The 22115-nt window shown below is 39.2% G+C and overlaps 1 protein-coding gene across 2 annotated transcripts in view; it reads right to left on the bottom strand.

Annotated features, from left to right (window-relative positions):
- CYB5R4 (cytochrome b5 reductase 4) overlaps positions 1-22115 on the bottom strand; it is an 82158-nt gene that overhangs the window by 55291 nt on the left and 4752 nt on the right. For both annotated transcript variants that reach the window (XM_060030273.1, XM_060030272.1), the window contains exons 2-3: positions 21517-21670; positions 2086-2186 (exon numbers count right to left, since the gene is read on the bottom strand). In XM_060030273.1, coding sequence (XP_059886256.1) covers positions 2086-2186; positions 21517-21670 — 255 coding nt within the window. The remainder of the gene's footprint in view (positions 1-2085; positions 2187-21516; positions 21671-22115) is intronic.

Consider the following 22115-nt stretch of genomic DNA (forward strand, 5'->3'; position numbering starts at 1 on the left):
AAGAGGAATTCAGCATGGAGGAAAAGAGGATACTGGCCCTATAGAGTTAAGGTGCATATTAAAGGAACAATTTCAACAAGCCCAGACTCTTGCATCTTCCCATACACGGAAAAGCACTAAAATAATTAACTGAGATGCCTGCTTTTTGTGATTAGTAGTAATGTTTCGATGTTCTACTACAAGTTTTTTCCCAGCAAAAGCTCCTATATATCCTGGTTTCTCCCTTACCTCTTTGGAACAGTTTCTCAGAGCTATCTGAGAGGCTGTTTCCAGACTACAGTCCTCAGTAACGCTTCAAATAAAACATAATTCTCAACTTTTAGGTTGTGCATTTTTTTTTGGTCAACAAAAGTACCGTTGAAACTGCTAAAGAATTTAACAATATAGCAGTTCTTGTGACTCCCCCAAAACAAGCTTATTTCAATGAGGTCCATATAATCGCACACCACTAAGAAATATGAACAGGGCTAGATGTTACCGGAAACTCGTCTTGTGGAAGAGTACATTCAGCATCAAGAGGTTATAGGTGCCAGCTAAAAACTGGTACTTGCCATCTTGCCTCTTCAAGGACTAAGTCACTAGCCACTGCAGCTGCTGACCCTCAACACCCCCCGAAAGGAGTGCAGGGTGGAGAGCAGGAATGACGCACTCTGTACTCTGGGAAAAACTGGCAGAACAGGCCTTCGGAGAGTTAGATATTTTCAGGAGATGGTTTTATGAGCCCAAATTCCTGCATCTTCTCATGTCTAGAAAAGCACTAAGCTCATTTAAGGTGACATCTGCTCCTCGTAACTAGCCGTAAGCATCTGCCAAAATGTGTGCCTGACTCCACGCACCCCTCTTCACTAAAATCATACAATACCGACCTCTCCCTCTACCTCTTGGGAGTAGTTTCTCAGAGCTACCTGAAATGCTGTCTCTCAGGCTACAGTCCTCATTTCGCCCCAAATAAAACTTAACCCACAACTCTCACATTGTGAATTTTTTTTTCAGTTGACACAGGACAGATAAAAGTATGGTAGACAAGTTTTCCGGCAAACATTCCCAAACTTTCTATTTGGCTTGCACGGCTAGCCAATAACAAATATCAAATGACAACGGGAATTTAAATCAGCAATGAGGACCTCCCAAGGAGAATCCTATTATCACCAATGGGTAAAAATGACTTTTCTCCAACCCAGGAAAAACATTAACAGCAAATGAGATTCGGTTATTTAAGCAGATGCATGTAAGTACATTAAAATACAAAACAAATTGTATTTCTGGTATCCTGGTCAAAAAATAAATCCTACAACGGATGAGAAGGTAAGAGGAACAGAAATCAAATTTCATTTGTTCAGAACGCAACTCTAAAAATAAGCCAATCTGATTCAAGTATCTCAGATGGTAAAAACCCAGTACTACAACATGGTTAATCATCGCTAAAATAGAAAATAAAGCATTTGTGAGACAAAGGCAAATTTCTGTTCTTCTCAAGATAGTTGTTTCAAAATAGCAGTTCAGCCAATTGATAGTAATTAGCATATTCTACATGATTTTTAAACAGTATAAGAGCTAATCATTGTTTTTAATAAATATAAGGGGGAAAAGTGGCTAATTTAAATATCTTTTGACACACACTACAGAATCTCTGCTATCTCTAGGAAAAATATGTTTTCTATTCATTAATGATCTTTCTACATAATATGCAGACTTAGTACAGCAAGACAGGCTGATTATGTAACAATCCCCAAATGAGCAAAGAAGCTAAGGGACTTGTTATGTCCTCTAATGGTCACCGCCTCCTATAAGTCAGTCATCACCATTATCAAAATTGATCAAAACTGAGTAAACAGTTGCCAGCAGAGGAGCAGCAAACACTTAAGAGTAAACTCCCAGATACAGATCTGAGAGCAACTCGAAACTGTTAGTAAAATAATTCAAATTAAATGAACAGTTGTTACTTATGAGCATCTTCTCACACTTCAAAATTCAAGCCACACGTCTGAAATTTATGCCACTATTTTCTTTCTTTCTACCACTGTCGCACTGCTGAACCTAAGAGCACTCTTCCACTGTGAGGGAATGTCACTTTCAGCACCTTACCTGGTCAAAAAGGTCAGTACCATCTGATCCCGCTGCACTCATAAGTTCCTCTTCTCCACCAGGGTGATACTCCATGTACGGGCTGACATTATAAACAAACCCTACATCAAATAAGGAGAAATAACACCCTAAATGAACTTCTAACAAACTGCACAAATTAGAAATCGATGTTTCAATAAATTTTTCCAAATACATTCCATTTAACAAACCATTATTTAGAAGTATTAAGAATATGAGGGGTCTGAGATTTCACCATACTTGCAAGCTAACAAGTTAGCCTGCCAGTTTCATGGGTCCTGACAGAAAACACGAGACTCCCAGGTTAGAAACAAAGGAGAGCTTAGTACTTACATCAGTAGAGGTAACTAGAATATCAGCATCTGCATGAGTTCCCTGAACCCCAATTCCCACAGAGCTATGTGAAGAGGGCCAGATAACACCTGTAAACTCAATGTGCTTCATGACGGAAGAGCAACCTTGAGCTTAGGAAGCTCGAACATTTTCTGAAGGGCAGTAAATACACCTGGCCCTTTGCTCTGGAGGGAGACATGACCTCTATTATACTGAACAGTAAGCAAAGCTGTCCTTTGCTCTAGAGGGAGACACTCGCTCTACCATCTAAGGTTGTGCACTACGCAAACATCCCTGAAAAGACTGCCTAGAACAATGACAGTCGGCGCGTCTGCTCGCAAGCTACGCAGGTGCGCAAAGACCTATAGAGAACTGCCTCCTAAGGCAAAGAAATAATGAAACACCATATATAATATTTAGCAGTTCTCTCTGCCCCCACCTCTCTCTCTCATATTACCACTTCATCGTCCTCTACTGCCCTGGCAGGAGAATCTGATGAAAAAGAATGGAGCTGTCACCCATATGTTGATCATCTCAGCAAAGGCTGAGATGGTGACTGGGCCACTGAGGCACAGTCTGCGAAAGCAAGCACAATTCTTCTCTGCAGTTGCCCAAGGAACCAAGATTATTATTTAGATCTTAATAATCCTTTCATCTTCCCCAATATTTACTTTATCTGTTCATATATTTAACTATGTTTTTATTTTTTAAGAAGAAGGAATAGGGAACAAGAAATATAGGAGAATAGCTCAATGAATAGTCTACCCAAGGAAGTGAATTCCTTTTTAATCCTTCACTTGTAGTAAACTAGAGAGCAGACAAATCCAGCCCTCAAGACTCCTCAAGAGTGCAAGGAGGACAACTGGTTTTCTTATATCCAGGACTATTCCTTATGTAATGACTTCCATGAATTTAAATAACCTCAGATAATTTAAAATGTTCATCCTATATAATAATCTTGGAAGGAAAGTAGTTGAATTTCAGACTCAAGAAAGGTACTGTAATTTTTCCACCAGTTTAATTTTGGAAAATAACCAAGCAGTCCAGGTTTCTTTATAAAATTGCTTAAAGGCAATTCACAAAAAGAAGTAAATTCACAAAATCTTCCAGAAGTCCTCCAAAAAAGTCAGGAAAAGGAAAAAAAAAAAAAAAAACTGGCAGAGTTCCCCTGTCTCTCCTTCCCCATTCACCTTTCCCCACCAAATTTAGAAGGAATTTTTGCTATTGTTTAATGCTCCAAATTCCACAGACCACAAATGTCTGAAGTAATGATTAGGATCAGAATTATTCCCAATAGGCTTTTAAAGATACAACGTCTAGTTTAAAACTGCTCGTTGAAAAGCTTAGTTCAAGGATCAATATCATTCCAGGTATAACCTGAAAACTAATGTTGCCATTTTACACACAAAGAACTCTTCCATCTTGGCAAACTCTGCCTCTGGTTTTTCACGTATATTTTTATTTGTTGTAATTTAAACCCCAACTGCTACTGATAAAGACTATGGGCATCTTACAGTAATATATTAACTTTAAGTTTGTGTAAGTTTGTGCGTACAAATTTTAAAAACACACACTGAAACGTGTAAAAGAAAATAAAATATACCAGTTGCCTAGCCTAGCTAACAGTTTTACTATGATTGAGCAATTAAATGTGGTCCTGAACTTCCTAGCAGCTAAGGCCAAAGGAGATACTAGTTACAGTGGTCTCATTACCAGATCTTAAAAAGTACTAAAATGGAACAAACAAACAGAGACTCATTAGTTATTTAAAGGCAGAAGTCTCCCTTCAAGTTTTTGATATTGATATTGCAAAGATCTGAGTCCCTATACAGAGGCCATGGACCACATAACGTATAGTACAATTTAACAACATGCAGAAACATTCTTCAGGTAGCATTCCTCCCAGCCTCTCCAGCCTCCGGTAACCAGAAAGGTACTTTCTGTCTCTAGATTTAAATATTTCGGGCATTTCACATAAATGGAATCACACAATTTGTGGCCTCTTGTGTTTGCCTTCTCTCACTTAGTATACTATTTTCAAGGTTCATCCATGGTGTTGCATGTGTCAGTACTTCAGTCCTTTTTCCAGCTGAATAATATTTCATGTATCGATGGGCTACATTTTAGTTATCCATCCATCAGCTCGGGGACATTTCGGTTGTTTCCACTTTTTAGCTTTTATGAATGCTGCTATGAACATTTGTGCACATGGCTTTGTGTGGGCATATATTTGTATTTCTGTTGAGTATATTCCAAGGAGTGAACCTCCTGGGTCACACAGCAATCTGTGTTTAACCTTTTGAGGAACTGTTTTCCATTCTCTGCAGCAGTATGTGAAGGTTCCAATTCCAGACCGCTCTTCTTTTAGTCACTACTCCAACTCCCCTTAGAGAGGAAAAGCCTTTTGCCACCTGTGGAACCTGAATCACACCTCATATCTCAGATAACTGAACTCAGAACTGGATTGCAGCATGACCCAAACTATTCTCAACCCCCAGCTCTAGATGACACAGCACAATGGAAGACTCAAGTGGACCTTTTATATCTATTAATCTAGCTCCCAGATGGGGCTCCCACAATTTTTCAGGTTAGGTACCCACATATGTGAACCCTGACAGCCCACTAATAAGGAGGGAAGGGCATCCCCATGGTTCAGGCCACACACCCACTAACTAGTAATTTTTCACTTTTTCTTTGTTCTATGTTGTAAGTCAGAGAGTTTCAAAGTATGGTCCAGGGGCTCCTGCAAAGCTCAAGACTCTTTTGGTGGTCCAAGGCCAAAACTTTTTCACAGCAATACTAAGATCCTGCCTGCCTTTTTTAAAAAATTCTTTCACAAGTATACAAGATTAAATGCAGAAGGTGATATGAGAATATGGTTGTTTTCTATTAAGCCACACATTAAAGATATTTGCCAACACGTAAAACAATGTCACTTTCTCACTATATTTTGTTTTGGAAAATATGGTTATTTTTCATGAAAATATTATTACTTATAACAACATACAGTGAGTTTATTTTTAAATCAATTTTTTAAATTCTTTCAATTTCTCAATTTTAATTTCTGAAGGGTAAACATCAATAGATATGACCATCATAAATGGAAGTTCTTTGGGGTCCTCAGTAATTTTTAAAGGAGTAAAGGGATCTTAAAACCAAAAAGTTTGAGAACTACTGCTATAGGTAAAAGTGGTAATTTTATAATTAGCTTTTAAAATAATTTGTTTTAAAATTCAAACACAAATGTAACTCCAAAGCCCCACATTACATTAATTCAACGAAAGTTTATTTAACGTCTATCATGTATATACAAAGTATTATGCTACTATACTGCAGTATTCCTGTTTATTTCACTAATCACCACTGTTCATTTTGTTGGCTCTACAATAAATGAAGGAAAAGGGTGTGCTCACATAGTAAAATCATGGCATATTTCACTGTATTCAAATATACGGATCCATTTTTGCAAGTACTGTGACTACTTTGCCATCTTGTGTTTAGTAAAGAAACTGCATATTGTTTTCATTATTTTACGGCTGGTGTTTATCTAGTTCTAACAACTGCTGAGAAGAGGGTGTTAAAATACACAACAATGGTAATGGATTTGAATTTTTTCTTTCAATTCTATTAATGTTTGCTTCATGTATTTTGAAGCTTTGTTATCAGGCATAAAGTCTTCCTAATGACCCTTTCAACATTATAAAATGTCTTTATCTCTAGTAAGAGTCTTTTCTTTGGTAATAGTTTTTTATCTGCTATTAATCTAGCCCCATCTTACTATATTTACCGTTGTTTTTTTTTGGCCATGCCACACGCCTTGCGGGATCTTAGTTCCCCGACAAAGGATTGAACCCAGGCCCAGGGCAGGGAAAGCACCAAGTCCTAACCACTGGACCACCAGGGAATTCCCTATATTTACTACTTAGATAGTATACTTTTTCCTACACATTTATTTTCAACCTGTGTCTTTATACTTAAAGTGTATCTCTCACAGATATCACGTAGTTAGGTCTTGATACATATACACACACAGAAAATCTCTTATCTTTCAATTAGAATAACTGGTCCATTTACACTTAAATTAGTTACTGATGTGATTGAATTCAGAGCTACCATCTTATTAGTCTCCCTCCTCAGCCCCAAGTTTTCTTCTTTCTTTTTTTTTCCTCCAAGTTTTCTGTTTTTGTCTCTATTCCTCTTTCCCTGACTTCTTTTGGGCTAACCAAATGTTTTTTGAGAATTTCATTTTATCTATTGGCTTTTTAGTATACCTATCTGCATTATATTTTAAGTGACTGTTCTAGGGGTTACAATATATATCCCTAAGTTTAACCAGTTTGAGTTAATGTTGTACCCCTTCACATGTAAGAACAATTTACCACCCTCCATCCCTGATACTTTATGTAACCCCACAATACAATGTTATAGTTTTGCTTTAGAAAGTCATGTATTTTTTAAAAGATAAGAGGAAAAAAGTAATCCTGTCTCTTTCCTCACAAATTTACTATTTCCTAAAGATCTGAGTTTCCATCTGGTATCATTAACCTTTAACCTGATGGATTTCCTTTAGAGCTCCTTGTAGTATAGGTCTGCTGATACTAAATTCGTAGTTTTTGTTTATCCAAAAAAGTCTTTATTTCATCTGCATCCTTAGAGTATCTTTAATGATATAGAATTCAGAGTTGATGGTGTTATTTTATTCTCTTCAGCAGTCCTTCTTATAGCGTCCAGGTGTTTTTCTTCTGGCTGTTCTCAAGATTTTATCTTTGGCTTTCAGCAGTCTGAAAATCAAGTCCCTATGTGATTTTCTTTGCATTGATCATGTGTGGTTTTGCTAAGCTTCTGAATTGACAATTTTATGTCTTTCACCAAATTTGGAAAATTTTTGGCCAATATTTCTTCAAATATTTTTCTGTTCCATTCTGCCATTCCCTCCTTCTGGAATTCCAAATAAATATATATTAGACATTTCTATTTTATCCCAGAGGTCCCTGAGCCTCCATTCATTTTACTTTGGGTCATTTTCCTCTCTGTTCTACAGATAATTTCTATTAATCTATCTTCCAGTTCACTAAGCTTCCTTTTTGTTAGGTCCAGTTTGCTATTAGGCCCATTTGGTAAAATGTTTTACTTCATATATTGTATTTCTCAGTTCTACATTCCCATTTTTATAGTCTCCTATTTGTTCATTCATTATATATCTATGTTTCCCTACTTCCTTGAGTATTGCTGTAATAGGTGCTTTAAAATCCTTGTGAACTAAATTCAACATCCGGATCATCTCCGGGTCAGTCTCTAATAATTGCCTTTTCTCTTGAGCATGTCTAGAAACTTTGGATTATATTCTGGCCACTGTAAATAGTATGTTGTAGAAATTCTGGATTCTGTTACATTCCTCCAAAGAGTACTGACTGTTTTAGTAGGCAATTAACTTGACTGGACTCAAACTCTCAACTCTGTTTCCCCTTTGGGGGAATGGAAACTAAAACCTCTGTTCAATTCTTTTAGCCTTAGTTAGGCTGCCTAGAGTTTGTCCGTATGCAAGATTTAGACAGTTTATATCCCTCTCTGGATCTCTTTTTCTGGATTTTCTTCCTCATTTTTCAGTTAGTACAAATGCCCCAAACTCTGTCATCTAGCTCTTCAGGCCAGCCAAATTCTTCAACTCAAGACTGGGAGTCTCCATCTGAATTTTAGCCACCCTTCACAGTACCAACTTGGGCATGACCTCAAGTCAAATGCCACAGGAAACGGCAATTCACCCAGTGACAGTTCCTTCTTCCAAATATAGATGACCCTTACCCTCTAGTTTCTGTCTGCTTTTGGTTGCTCACCAGTGTTTTTAGATAGTTGGTTTTTTTTTTTTAAATATGTTGTCCTCAATTTATAGTCAGTATTTGCTGGAGTTTTAGTCCAAAAGGAGTTAATCAGTTACACCTAAGAGCAGAATTCTGCCTAATATTTTAGAAAACTAGGCAATTATCTTGCTAATTTCAATAGAGACAAATGGAAAAGATATTAATGAAAGATAAATGGATTTTATAATGATTGATTTAAAGTAAATGTGGCCTTGGTATTTGAGAATAATATAATAGAATGTAGGCTTGCAAGGTGTTGGATAATAGAGTATCCCAGGACTTTGGGATTAAAAGCACACATTTGCCTCTCACATTCCTGCAATCTTCCTAATGACTACAAAGAATAAATAAGACATAAAACCACAGAGACACAGAAATCAGAAGAGGACATGAGAGCAGTAAAGTTTTGGAAGACTGAAAGCCAAATGATAAGCAATAATTTACTTAGCAGAGTTAAGAAAGGTAAAATAAGGCCTATGTGTAAATCGGAGGGGAACCTATAAAAAAAGCCAATATGTGCAGCAGAACCCCGAAAAGGTACAGTAATCAGTAATCCAGGTAGTTCTGAAAGTGAGGGTGCAGGAGGCAACCAAGTAATAAGCCCCTTTCCCAACCCACAAGAAGTGTAGGTTTACTCTCTAGAGACAAGGAACCAGAGACACATTACACTCAGGGAAGCGGCAATTAGTGGAGGAGGGGCTTGAACTAAAAATGAGAAGTAAAACTCTACGTGTCAAAACACTAAGATGCACCTCCTACCACCCATCGCAGCAGAAGTTATTTGCAGATGATTAGAAGACTGTAGCCTAAAAGAAAAGATTTACATTTAGTAAGGTGGGGATCCCTGCCACTGCCCCCAGTCAATTCATAAAAAAATGTTCTGCCCATACACGTGGAACTTCCATTCACCTTTCTGGGCCATCAACCTCACTATGAAGAGGCAGAACATTTGACAAAAGTCTCTAAAATTAAAATTAGTATCTTAAGTACTTATTAACTGCCAAGCTCTGGTGCACAGTTTTTAAGAGGAAAAAAAAAAAAGACTAGAAATGAGACCAGCGCTACCTCAGAGAAATGAGAACCAGACAGCAACTGTCCTGAATACAACTTAGAGCTTCAAACTGCACCAAACGACTTCAATGATGGCCAGTCTAATTAACAAAAGAGCTAAAAGAATCTGGTCTGAATGCCTCATTTTGCCCAGGAAAATTTAAATGGAATGTAATAAAGGCCTCCAAGCACTTCAGAAGGTTGACTGGCCATAATTATCAAAGGTCATCTTATGTTACATTATTAGTATTAGGAAAAAGAGCCCTGACATTTAAGTTTCATTAAAAGTAAACTGACCTGTGAAAGCATGAAAAATTAACCAACAGTCTGAGCAGTCAGTTACACTCTGAGTATTTTGAAAAAAATCCACAAACTTCTCCTAGAAAGAATAATGACCAAACATTGCTAGCACCGGACATGTTTACTATTCTTAAACTGGGTTTACAACTTACACCAGTAATAAACAAGACACCCTATCTCTAAAAGATCAGTTTTCCGACTACCCCACTCTTTCCTATTCCGTGGGATCATCTCCCTCTGTTTGCCTGTGCCTTAGGGCTACCAATGACAGCTACCAACACTGAACTGCCTTGCTATTAGTTACCCGGAAAAAAAACCCAAATATGTCCTTATGCTTTGAGTTATTTCCTATTTTCCGAAACAAGCCAGCTGCAAAGATTAATTAAGATGTAATGATGGGGAATTCCCTGGAAGTCCAGTGGTTAGGACTCCGCGATTTCACTGCTGAGGGCCCAGGTTCATTCTCTGGTCGGGGAACTAAGATCTGCAAGCTGAGCAGCATGGCTGGGAAAAGAAAAAAAACAGGTATAATGATGAACTGAAGAAGTAGAAAGCCACAAGAAAAAATTGCTCCCACCCTTAACAAAAAGAAAAAAGCCAGATAATACAAAAACACTAAGTTTTTTTTGAGGATTTTTTTTATATATAAATTTATTTATTTTATTTATTTATTTTTGGCTGTGTTGGGTCTTCCTTGCTGCGCGCAGACTTTCTCTAGTTGCCGCGAGCTGGGGCTACTCTTCTTTGTGGTGCGCGGGCTTCTCATCGCGGTGGCTTCTCTTGTTGCAGAGCACGGGCTCTAGGCACACAGGCTTCCATAGTTGCATGGCATGTGGGGTCTTCCCGGACCAGGGCTCGAACCTGTGTCCCCTGCATTGGCAGGCGGATTCTTAATCACTGCGCCACCAGCGAAGTCCCAAAACGCTGCAAGTTTCTGAGTCCATCAGTGAGATGACATGGTAAGGCAACCAAATATCTAAATTCCACAGAGTGACAAGCCCCTCTGAGGAAATGGGACATATGAACCACTTCACCTTTGACAGAGCACAGGCGAAAGAGATGTTGCTATAAAACAAGGGAAATTTTAACAAACTCTTTTAGGGTCCAGTGTGCACTAGTGCCAATTTAGAATGCTGAGAGGCTCAGATACAAAGGGATTCTGCATGCAGTCAATTCTTTTTTCATAGTGTTGCACCTCATGAGATGCTCATGGGAAATAGCGTGAGCAGGGCAGACCTGAGAAAGGTCCATAGGTGGTCCAGGTGTGTAGTACCTGCTCCAAGACTTGAGGGTAGAGCGGGAGTACCGAGAAAAGGCCATCTATACTTTGGGCCTGCAGGAGTACAAGGTGGGGATCAGCTACTGCTGAGGAAGGAGCAAGAAATTCACGCATGTTGCAGATCAACCCTGACACGCGGCAAACGCAGTCTGTTGCTGGGAAGGGCTAGTAAAGCCTCCCACCCTCAAGTCCCTGCACTGATATCAGGCAAAGGTTAGCTGCTGCTGGATAGGGCAGGAAACACACATCCTCCTTCACTCTGCATTGACATTAGGCAAATGTAAGCTAAACACTAGAGGAGGGACAGAAAGCCCACTCAGGCCGAGATCCTACGCTGATATGAAAGAGATGACTTCTAGGACTGGAAGGCAGGCAGAGTAATTGCTCACACCCCATGCCCTCTGCCCCGTCCTCCTCCTCCCCTCCTGATATAAGGCAAAGTTCAGCTGCCACGGGCAAGAAATCTGCCTGCATTCTAAACCATGCACTGAGTAAGAGGCAGTGCGAAAGTGACAGGATCACTGAGAAAGCCCAGCCCATGGGGCTCAGGTAACAGGACCTGCCTAAGACTGAGGCTGAAACAGGAAAACTGCAAAACCCCTTCTACCACCACAAGTCTTACATCAAACAACAAGTAAGAGCAGTCTGCCACTGGCAGAGGGGCAAGAACATGGTGAGAGACCCTATGCAAGTATATAGGGCAAGCTGTCAGTTAAGAAGAGTAGAACAGGGACAATGAAAAAATCCTCCAACACTAAGGCCCCGCATCAAAAACAAGGTAGCAGTAACCTACTGCTGGAGGAATCTGAAGTCAGTGGTGCACCAATGATAACAATAACAACCACCCCAAACCCAGATCAACTACTAACTAAGCTGACTCAACCTAATTGCCAGAAAAAGTGTACCATTTCTTTTTTTTTTTCCTTCTGTTAAAGAAAGGTAGACTGCCACATGCAGCAGCTCATTTGGATGTGTGTGGAGTATTGGAAGCTTGACTACCCTACGTTCTCCTACAGATGACCCTGAGAGCTTGTTTGCAGGTTCTAGCAGGGGAGCGCAGCTACTCATATACCCTTGACGGAAGAACAGTCCCCCTCTATCAGGCAAGGTCATCCTCTTCAACCAAGCATGCAGCTTCAAGAGGGATGCACATGGAGTGGTGAGGGAGGAAGGGGAGACCCGCCTAGCCATCCAGGTCAGCCGAATCAACCCTGGTGATCAATGGGGTGACAGATGTCGCAGCCAGATCACCCTCACATCCAAAAGTGTACCATCTCTGAGTATAAGTACCTCAAGTTCTACTGTTCATCTATATTCAATGTGTAACACACAATCAAAAAATTGTAAGACACATTTTTCAAAATGTTAAAACCCACTGTCAACAGAGAAAAACAGCAATACAACCAGACTTAGAGATGGTGCATATACTGGAACTTATAGGACAGATACATTAAAATAACTCTAATTAATATATTAAAAGATCTAGTAGAAAATAAGGTTGACACTTAATAAACGGGAAATTTCAGCACAGAGATGAAAGCTATACAAAGAAGCCTAATGAAAACACAAAAAATGAAAAACATGATATCAGAATGAAGAATTCCCCTGATGAGTTAATCAGCAGACTAGACACAATAGAGGAAAAAGTAAGTAAACCTGTAGAAAAGTCAACAAAAATGATCAAACTGAAACACAAAGAAAAAAATGAGTGAAAAAACAGAATGGTGCATCTAAGAGCTGTGGAACAATACAGGCTAACGTATATGGAACTGGAATCCCAAAAGAAGAGTAGAAGTATTTGAAGAGATAATGGCCCAAAACTTCCTAAAGTTAATTTAGAGAACCCCAAGCAGAAAAAATAAAAGGAAAACCACATCATAGTCAAATTGCTGAAAAGCAAAGTAAAATTTTAAAGGCAGTCAGAGAAGAAAGAAGCCTTACATTCTACAGGAAAACAATTAAGAATGACAACAAGGGCTTCCCTGGTGGTGCAGTGGTTGAGAGTCCGCCTGCCAGTGCAGGGGACACAGGTTCGTGCCCCGGTCCGGGAGGATCCCACATGCCGCGGAGCGGCTGGGCCCGTGAGCCATGGCTGCTGAGCCTGCGCACCCGGAGCCTGTGCTCTGCAACGGGAGAGGTCACAACAGTGAGAGGCCCGTGTACCTCAAAAAAAAATGACAACAGAGTTCTCATCTATGCAAACTAGAAGATGGAGTGACATTTCTAAAGCGTTGAGGAAAATAAACTGTCAACCTAGAATTTTATACCCAATTATAGTGTATCCTCAAAATGAAGGCAAAATAAAGATGTTTTCAGATGAACAAAAGCTGAGAATTCATTGCCAGCAAATCTGTAGTGCAAGAAATGTGAAAGTCAGTTCTTTAAGGGAAATCTGGATCAACATAAAAATATACCAAGCACTGAATATGGTAAAAAATGTGGGTAATTTTTTTCATTTTCTTAATCTCTTTAAAAGATAAGTGACTGTCTAAAGCAAAAATAGTAACATGTCGCAGGATTTATAGCATATGCGGGATGAATAACAATAATAGCACAAGACGCTGGAGAAGGAAATGGAGGTATATTCTTACACTGTATGTAAAATGGTATAATATTATTTGAAGGTAGACTGTGATAAATTTAAATTGTGTATCATAAACCCTTACAGCAATGACTAAAACAAAGATAACAAAAAGGTATAAAGAATAAGTTAGTAGTGAAGATAAAATGGATTCATTAAAATATAATGATGACTATGTCAACAATGGGTGAATCTAGCCATGTGAAGGGTTTCTAGAGTTCACGGCATCACTTTTGCAACTTTTTTTGAAAGTCTGAAGCTTTTTCAAAATAAAAGGTTTAATTGAAAATATTAATGGCAAAAAATGGCCCTGAAGAAATCTCCAATATTTACTTAACCCCTACAGTGTGCAAAGTCTGCAAAAGGAAATATGAAGCTGTACAAAGGAGAGAGAACATAGGATCCCCATCAGGCTGCAGCTCACATTCTATGAGCTCAAAAATGAATAACTGACCATGAGTACATATCAGAAAACTGTCCAGAAATAACAAACTTTTTGATTAAGGAATTGATATATTCCCTAACTCTAAGAGCCAATAACCTGGAAACAGCAAAAATGAAAGTCCCTCAACTGGTCACTATTTTGTGAAAACATTAAAATATCCCTACCATATGTGGTTTAAAAGTCCTACATGTGATTCAAAGGATATTTACTGAACACTGCCCATGAGCCATGCCCTGTGCTAGATGCTAGGGGTAGGGAGAGAAGCTGCATATTGTACCCTGAAACTCAATTTAAATAAAAAGACAAAAATAGAAGAAATGGCCCAAAAACGTTATAGATGTTCTAACAGAGGACATACATCAAATACTGAGGAAGAAAGTCCAGGGGAAGAAGCAAAGTCCAAGAGGACCAGAAAAAATGAGGAGACTGAAAGGAAGAAGCTGTTGGAAGAAAGAAAGGAAAGAACTGAGGGTGTTTCAACAATGTAGGATAAACAACTACCTGAGGTCACAGAAGACGCTGGAGAGGACTGATAAGAGCACATAAAGGGTCAAGCCTTAGAAAAGAGCGTACCTTAGAAAGAATGATGTCTTTGACTTTCCAATACAAGAAATTGAGAAGAAAGAATACAGGTATCACTAACTTGAAGTTCCTCATATTCACAGTGAACACCTATGTGTTGCACTTGCGCTCTTTCTCTCACACAATCACACCACCTAGACTTCGCACGTGCTTTTTCCGGAACCTGTAATACAGTTCCCCTTCCTCTCTGCCTGGTTAATGCCCATTTACCTTTCATCTCTACTCAATCTCCTGGAATCTTCACTCTTAGCACAGCAGACCTCTCCTTCACAATAGTCCTCAGACTTGAGTAACACTTTGTGTTCCCTGCCAGATTGTGAATTCCATGAGCAGGGGCCAGCTCTGTTTTAAATTTCCATGTCACTCCCCAGAACCTGGTATCATGCATGAAACATAGTAGACCCCAAGAAATACTGATTAAACGAGTGAACCAATATAAAGAAAGAGAAAGTTAAAACCTATAGTCTCTATTTTTTATGAATGACAACTACACATAAAGTCACACAGAAAGCAAAAGCTGTATTTCATTAAATTACTAAAAATAAAAATAGCCTTGGAAGGCTATCCTGTATGACTGCTAATTAGCAATGCTATTTAGCACAAGGGAAGAGCTACAAGTAACAGGCACTCCATCGTAATTTCATAATAAATTAATTCACGAATGGCACTCAAAGTGAGTTACGCATAAAGGCTAGGCCAGGATCCAATCTAGAGTTGAATATGATAAAACAGGAAGCAGTACAGTGTAGTTTAAGCATAACAGCTTAGAATCAGGTTGCCTAGGTTAAAATACTGCCTCTACTCTCATCAGCTATGGCTTTGGCAAGTTACTCTATGCTCTGTAGCGGGCATTAATGTTTTCCCTACCCAGCGGCCACTCCCCTTCCAGCAACAGCAGCAGTTTTTCTTCAAGGAGTCACATCCTCCTCCCTGACTCTTCACTGTGGCCCCTCTCTAGGCTACAGGATGAACTTGTGACCTAGGTTTAAGTGATTAAGTACACCATTTCCCCCTAAATAGAACTACAATTCCAGCAACGAGAACATGATCAAAACTGTGCCAATCGGAGCCAATTCCAAGGCTTTTCTTTTAGCTATTAGATAAAAGGAAGAGAACCTGAAAAGAACTGGGGTTACAGTTGCTGCGGTCATCTTGCTGCTGTGAAGAGTTAGTCCTAAAATGGAGCAAGCCCAGAAGGGAAACTGACAGACAGTGTGAAAGCAGATCCTGAGGACACCACCTGAGCCCCTGTACCAATCCTCACCTCAAGTCAGCTCCACCTGTAACTTTTTAGCCTTCTGCTTAATCCAAGTTAGGCTGGAGTTTCTGCCACTTACATGCATGAGTCCCCGCTAATATACTTTCTCAGCTGCAGTTTCATCATTTGGAAAATGAGGATTCGCTAAGCTTCCGTGCCTTCATCTGTGAAGCAGAATACCTACTTCATAGGTTTGTCGGGAAAAGTAAACACTTAGCACATAGCACAGATCTCACACATCATCAACCTGCTGTTTAAAAACAGAAAACACTTCTTATAAAGAATACTGAGCTATATATGTGATTTTAATTAAAAATCTGAGAATTATGTGACTGGATAATAAGTTTAAGTGAGCAAAAACCTCTGGTAAAAAGATAATGGCAACAGCTAAAATGTAAATTGGGATAAAAATCCCAACACTGAGTTTCCTGCTACCAGGTAATTCAGACATTAACTAAGACTATGACAAGAGTTATTGCAAGCAAATTATCACCACAGAAGTATAGATGCCAATGTTGAAGAAGAGAAATTAAAACAGTCACCTCCCCAGTAACAAGAGTAGAAATCAGTGAATAGAAAATGGACAAGGAACAGAGAAAATCAAAGCCAAAAGTTAAGACTGATAAACTTCTGGTAAGACTGATAAAGAAAAAAAACAAAAAAAACAAAGATTATCAATATTAGGAATGAAAAAGGGTCTATCACTATAGAACCTAAAGACATTAAAGAGATAATAAGAGCATGATATAAACAACTTTATGCCAATATGGTAAATAACAGATGAAATTAACAAATATACTGAGAAACGTAACTTATAAAAACTGACACAAGAAAAAGAGAAAATTTGAATTGCCCTAAAAATTTCTTTAAAATTGAATTTGTAATCAAAAACTTTCTTATAAAGGAAATTTCTAAATGTTGGCTGAAGTCTGTAAACCGCTGTGTCAATCAAGCAAAACACCTGAGGGTTAGATGATGCCCTCCCCCACTCGCCCAGAACACCAGTTTTTTCCCCTCTAGTGGATTTTTAGTGAATGGAAAGGGTGGTACAGAGAGAGGAAGAGTCAAAAAAAGAAAGAAGAGATTGAATAACAATTAAGGAGATAAAGACAGAGTAAAAGTAAAAGAAATGGAATGGTCTCATATGTCAGTAGGACAGAATAAAATCAACAGACTAGATTACCTGCATTGATGGTGTATAATAGGCAACCTGAGAACCTACAGATTAGATTAGAAATGGATGAATAAAGGGAAATAGACCTGAAAAAATGTTCGTTTGTATTTCCTAAACAAGCAAGTGATAGCAGAAGGGAGTTGTTCGAGAATCTGCAAACTGTCAAGAAGCAAGTAAGGAGGCTGCTACACAAAGCAGACGATGTACAGAACAGTTGAGCTGACTGGAATAACAATACAGTATTGTTTAGAGGCAGTCTACATTACTGTGATAATACCTTCTACTATATATTAAAGCATTAGTTCCAAACTTGAAAAACTGCTTCTAGAAGAAAATTTTCAGACAGAAAAAGTTTCTCAGCTAGAGACAGAAATACTAGTTTCTCAAAACAGCATTGAAGCAGGGAGCTAAGGAAACCTGGAGAAAAGAACTTGGTGTTAAAAAAAAGTCAGCTCTCTTCTTGGTGGGTTTGAATCTAACCTAAAAAGTATAAAACTTATTTTACTTTATTATTACTGAAGTATAAATAAAAGATAACCTAAAGAACCACAGTCAATTCTCATTACTCTAGGCAGTTACGTTCTACAAACTCACTTCAAACACTGAATTAGCCAACACTGAACCACTGCTCCTAAGGGAAAATATTAATACAAGGTGAGGTTCCTGCAAGCCACTGGTCACATTTTTGTCAACCAATCAAAACATAACCTTGTTTAATGTATGTTCTGCTTGACATATTATTCAATACATACTGTAGATTCGTGAACGCTGAATTCACAGCCAACAGCACTATGACTCATGGCTGAACAAAGCTCATCTAACATATATTTTCTCCGGAAGGCACATGACCGCATTCTTGGGACAGCACTTCAGCACTCTCCTTGTGGGGCGGGGGGCATGTATACAGTGAAATCACCAACGAAAAGCACAGGATGTGAAAAATGTCACACTAAAAAAACGGCAAAAAAGACACTTGTAAGAGAGCTGGAACAAGAAGGCAGAACATTGCCTTGTCTGACCTCGGCTAGGAACGTGTGCTCGGGCAGCAACAATTTTTCACTGCACTGTGCACGTCTTCAAATTACTATGAAAGCACTATGAGTGCTGATTTGGGGGTTACAAATAAATTTTAGTGAGTAGGCAAATTTGAAACCCAGCAATAATGAGGATTGATGCACTCATAAAAATTTACACTACTGTCATACAAGTAAATTTTTTAAAAGTTTACTGTAAATGAACCTAGAAATCTAGGAAACGGTAATGGAAAAATACCATTTCTTGGAATCAATCTGCCAAGATTTTTTAGTTATTGAAACATGAAAAATACAAACCCATTAAAAGTCACTTTTACAATGGTCTCAAGCAGGCCTCTTCAATTTACTAGCATATGACAATCAGCATTAGGAGAAATCAAAGTATGTTCATTTCTAAGTTATAAATGAAATCCATTAAATCCCACTTGGGGAACTGCATTCACTAAATTTTTTTTTTTTTTTTTTTTTTTTGCGGTACGCGGGCTTCTCACTGTTGTGGCCTCTCCCGTTGCAGAGCACAGGCTCCGGACGCGCAGGCTCAGCGGCCATGGCTCATGGGCCTAGTCGCTCCACGGCATGTGGGATCTTCCCAGACCGGGCCACGAACCCGTGTCCCCTGCATCGGCAGGCGGACTCTCAACTACTGCGCCACCAGGGAAGCCCTTCACTAAATTTTTAACAGCAGAATGGCCAATATATTTACTGTAATCAACTTTTTAGAAATATCATTTATTTAAACAGACTGTTATTGAGTATCAGGCCACACTTCCCCTCACCCTAAGATTAAAATGATGCCAAAAGATGATTTCATGACCTGAATTTCTGTAAGAGCTAAATGCTTTCCTAGTCTCATTTCAATTCACTATGCCCACCACCAGACTACCTTTTCCAAGGCCTTCTCTGTCCCCACATTCAAGCACCTCCAACAGTTCACACTGCCATCAAAATTAAGAACACATTTCTCAGCTTGGCTTTCAAGGTCCTCCATAATCTGCCCTAACATGCCTTCAGAGTTTTCTTTCTTATAATTCTCCAACAGGCAGCCTACGCTCCAGAACATACCTCCAGCTTTTCTGTGTCTAGACCCTTGGTTAGCATTTCCCTCCGCTTGGGTGTACTTCCCCCTCCCTTCTGGTTGAAATCCTGTCCACCCTTTCAAGGTTTATCTCTATCACAAAAGCGTCTCTGATTTTCCTAACCCACACGTCTCCCTCCCTGCAATCTGACATCACTTTCTTTATAGCCCTCGTAGGGCACTTCACTCAGACTTGTCTACCACTTATTTATCTTCTCCTCCTAGAGTGGAGGGTCCCAGGGCAGGGCCTAAATCAAATGTTTCTTTATTAAAATTAAAAACCAAACTCTGTCAAAAGGGAAAAAAAAAAAAGACACATCTTACTTTGCAATCAGGGGGGAAAAGCCCAATTATTAGTAGGGTAGAATACATTCTCCAACAGAAACTTTAAAAGAATTTATCCTTAAATCAACAACCTTACCGGAAGAGTGTCATCCATTCAAATCATTACGGGAGATATGTAACTGGGAGCAACATGTATTACTTTTTAAACATAGCAAACCCGTCCCTGACCTCCATCAGTACATCAAATGAATAAAAAAGTATGACTGCATTGTAACGATGCCTCATTTATCTAATAGCGCTAGGATGTGAAGGGTTCACATGAGAGAGTTTTCTGAAAAAGTGGCTTCCTACTGCAGAAACAGCTCAGACACGCCCGTGGCCTGGACCAGCTGAGAAATCCTCGTGGGAAACTGACCTCCACTTCACCCAGGCCAGCAGAAGACACTTGGGCACAGTGGGGAGGTCATTTTGTGCCAGTTACCTGCACCTGGTAAACAGGTATGCAGCACGGAGAGAAAGCAAGGAGGGTATTAAAAACCCTATCAAATGGCAAAAGGAGCTTTTTGTGTCTGGCAGAATCCTCATTCCAAGTTACTGGTCTATCCACAGTGTATTTCCCTGAGAAACTTTGAAAAGTTGAGCATCTGTTCTTCTGTCTCAGAACAAGCTAAGTCATCCCCTCCTGGAAGATTCCATACCCTCTGCCACTGAAAAACATTCCACACTCTAATTATATCTGTTACGGATTGAATTGTGTACCCCCAAATTCATACATTGAAATCCTAACTTGCAATACTTCAGAACATGACCTTATGTGGATACAGGGTCAATGCAGATGTAATCAGATGAGGTCATATTAGAGTAGGGCAGGCCCCTCCTCCAATATGACCCATGTCCTTATAAAAACAGCAAGTTTGGACCCAGACAATCACACAGGAAGAATGCCATATAAAGATGAAGTCAGAGATCAGAGTGATGCCACCACAAGGCAAGCAACTCCAAGATTGCCAGCAAACCACCAGGACAGAGGCGAGAGGCACGGGACAGCTTCCTCTTCAAGCCCAAAGAAGATATCCTGATCTTAAAGTTTAGCCTCCAGAGCTGGGAGATAATAAATTTCTGTTGTTTACGCCACCCAGTTTGTTGAATTCTGTTTGGGCATCCCTAGCAAACTAACAGTGCTACTGGTGTCTTTCCATTTACTATACCACTGATCTACTGTGACAACCACCTCTTCAAGTAACCAAATTTCTTAAGAATGGTAAGTGTTGCACTAGTTCAACAAACACATACTGATGACCTCTATGTGCCAGGCACCAAGGACACAGCAGGGGACTGACATGGTCCCTGCCCTCATACAGGTGACAGTGTCATCAGGATAACTGACAACAAACCAAAATTATACAATGATAAAATTACAACTGCGATAACAGCAATAAATGACACACTTCCTTTCTTCTTTAAACTGAGGATAGTGGATATACTGAACCCCGTCTAGATGACTCAAGGACATTGCTGTGGAGATCCAGTGCACAGCTGCAAGCCCTTTATTGTTTTTGCTTCTCTCCCAGATACCAGGCTGTAGGACACCATGAGATCTACTTCCATCAACTATCATTCTTTCTCTGCTCACTCTCTCCCAATCTATCCATTTCTAGCCTGGGGCTTCTAATTTGCTGTGGGCTAGAAAAATCAGGTAACTCATATTGCTAACAGGTGTGGATTAAGTAATAAAAAGTGCTGCAAGTGAGAACTAAGGATTTGGCTTTAATGTGAGTTTTCTGATTTACTTTAGATTCTCAGAGACATTTTTTCCTACAGAATTCTGTTACACGGCACAAAGGTAGAACATTATTCCATATAAACTAGGTGTTACTGAATAATTTTATTACTTTGGTATTAAATTGCCTGGTAAACACTTGTTTTCTTTCAAAGGGAATACAGTACAGGGATGCTATGTGAACAGTGACTTAGGGAAGAAATACTGCCCTAATTCAGACCCAAATTCCGAATTAGAGAATTTATTGCCCAGTGTAAGGCATATTTTTGTTATCTAATTGCAAATCATATCATCAAATAACAGGACCAAGGGGTTGTACAGCATTACAACTGGAAACCCTAGCCAAAACGTTTTGCAGTACATAATAAATACCACCTACCTCTTATGCATATCCAACAATCATCTTTTTTGTTGTGTTTTTTAAGTTCTTCTTCAGTTACTTCAATTAATCTTCCTTTTAATCCTGTTAGGTCCTTTCCACTTTTGGTCAGTCGAATCCAATCCATAAGACTTCTGCCCTGTTTCAGAGGGACCTCCAAAAGGAACAGGGAAGAATTCAGTGTGGCTTTTTCAAGTCAGCTGCTTTCCCTTCCCCTTCCTGCTGCTGGTCCTCAGGCCACTGCATTATTGATTCCCACTCCAAAAGATAAGAAAACTCAAATATAACAATTCTAAAAGTCTTCTTAAGCTTTAGGACGTGGTATCAGAATTATAAATGGAACGCTATATAAAGTACCTGGGCCATGAGGTGGGGCTTAGAAATTCTGGCACACAAATGTCCATCCAAATGGTATCATAGTACAAGGATAGTACTGAACCCAGAGTCAGAAAACAAATTTTGGTCCTGGCTCTACCGCTAATATGTTCTAGTCGCTTACCAATTTGGACCAAAATTTCTTTGCCTTAAAAATCAAGAGATTTGATAGAAGAAAACAGAAACTGGCTGAAGTTGATTTTCTGGACTTTCAACATACACAG

The sequence above is a fragment of the Delphinus delphis genome, chromosome 14, assembly GCF_949987515.2.
Source record: "Delphinus delphis chromosome 14, mDelDel1.2, whole genome shotgun sequence".
Lineage (NCBI taxonomy): Eukaryota > Metazoa > Chordata > Mammalia > Artiodactyla > Delphinidae > Delphinus > Delphinus delphis.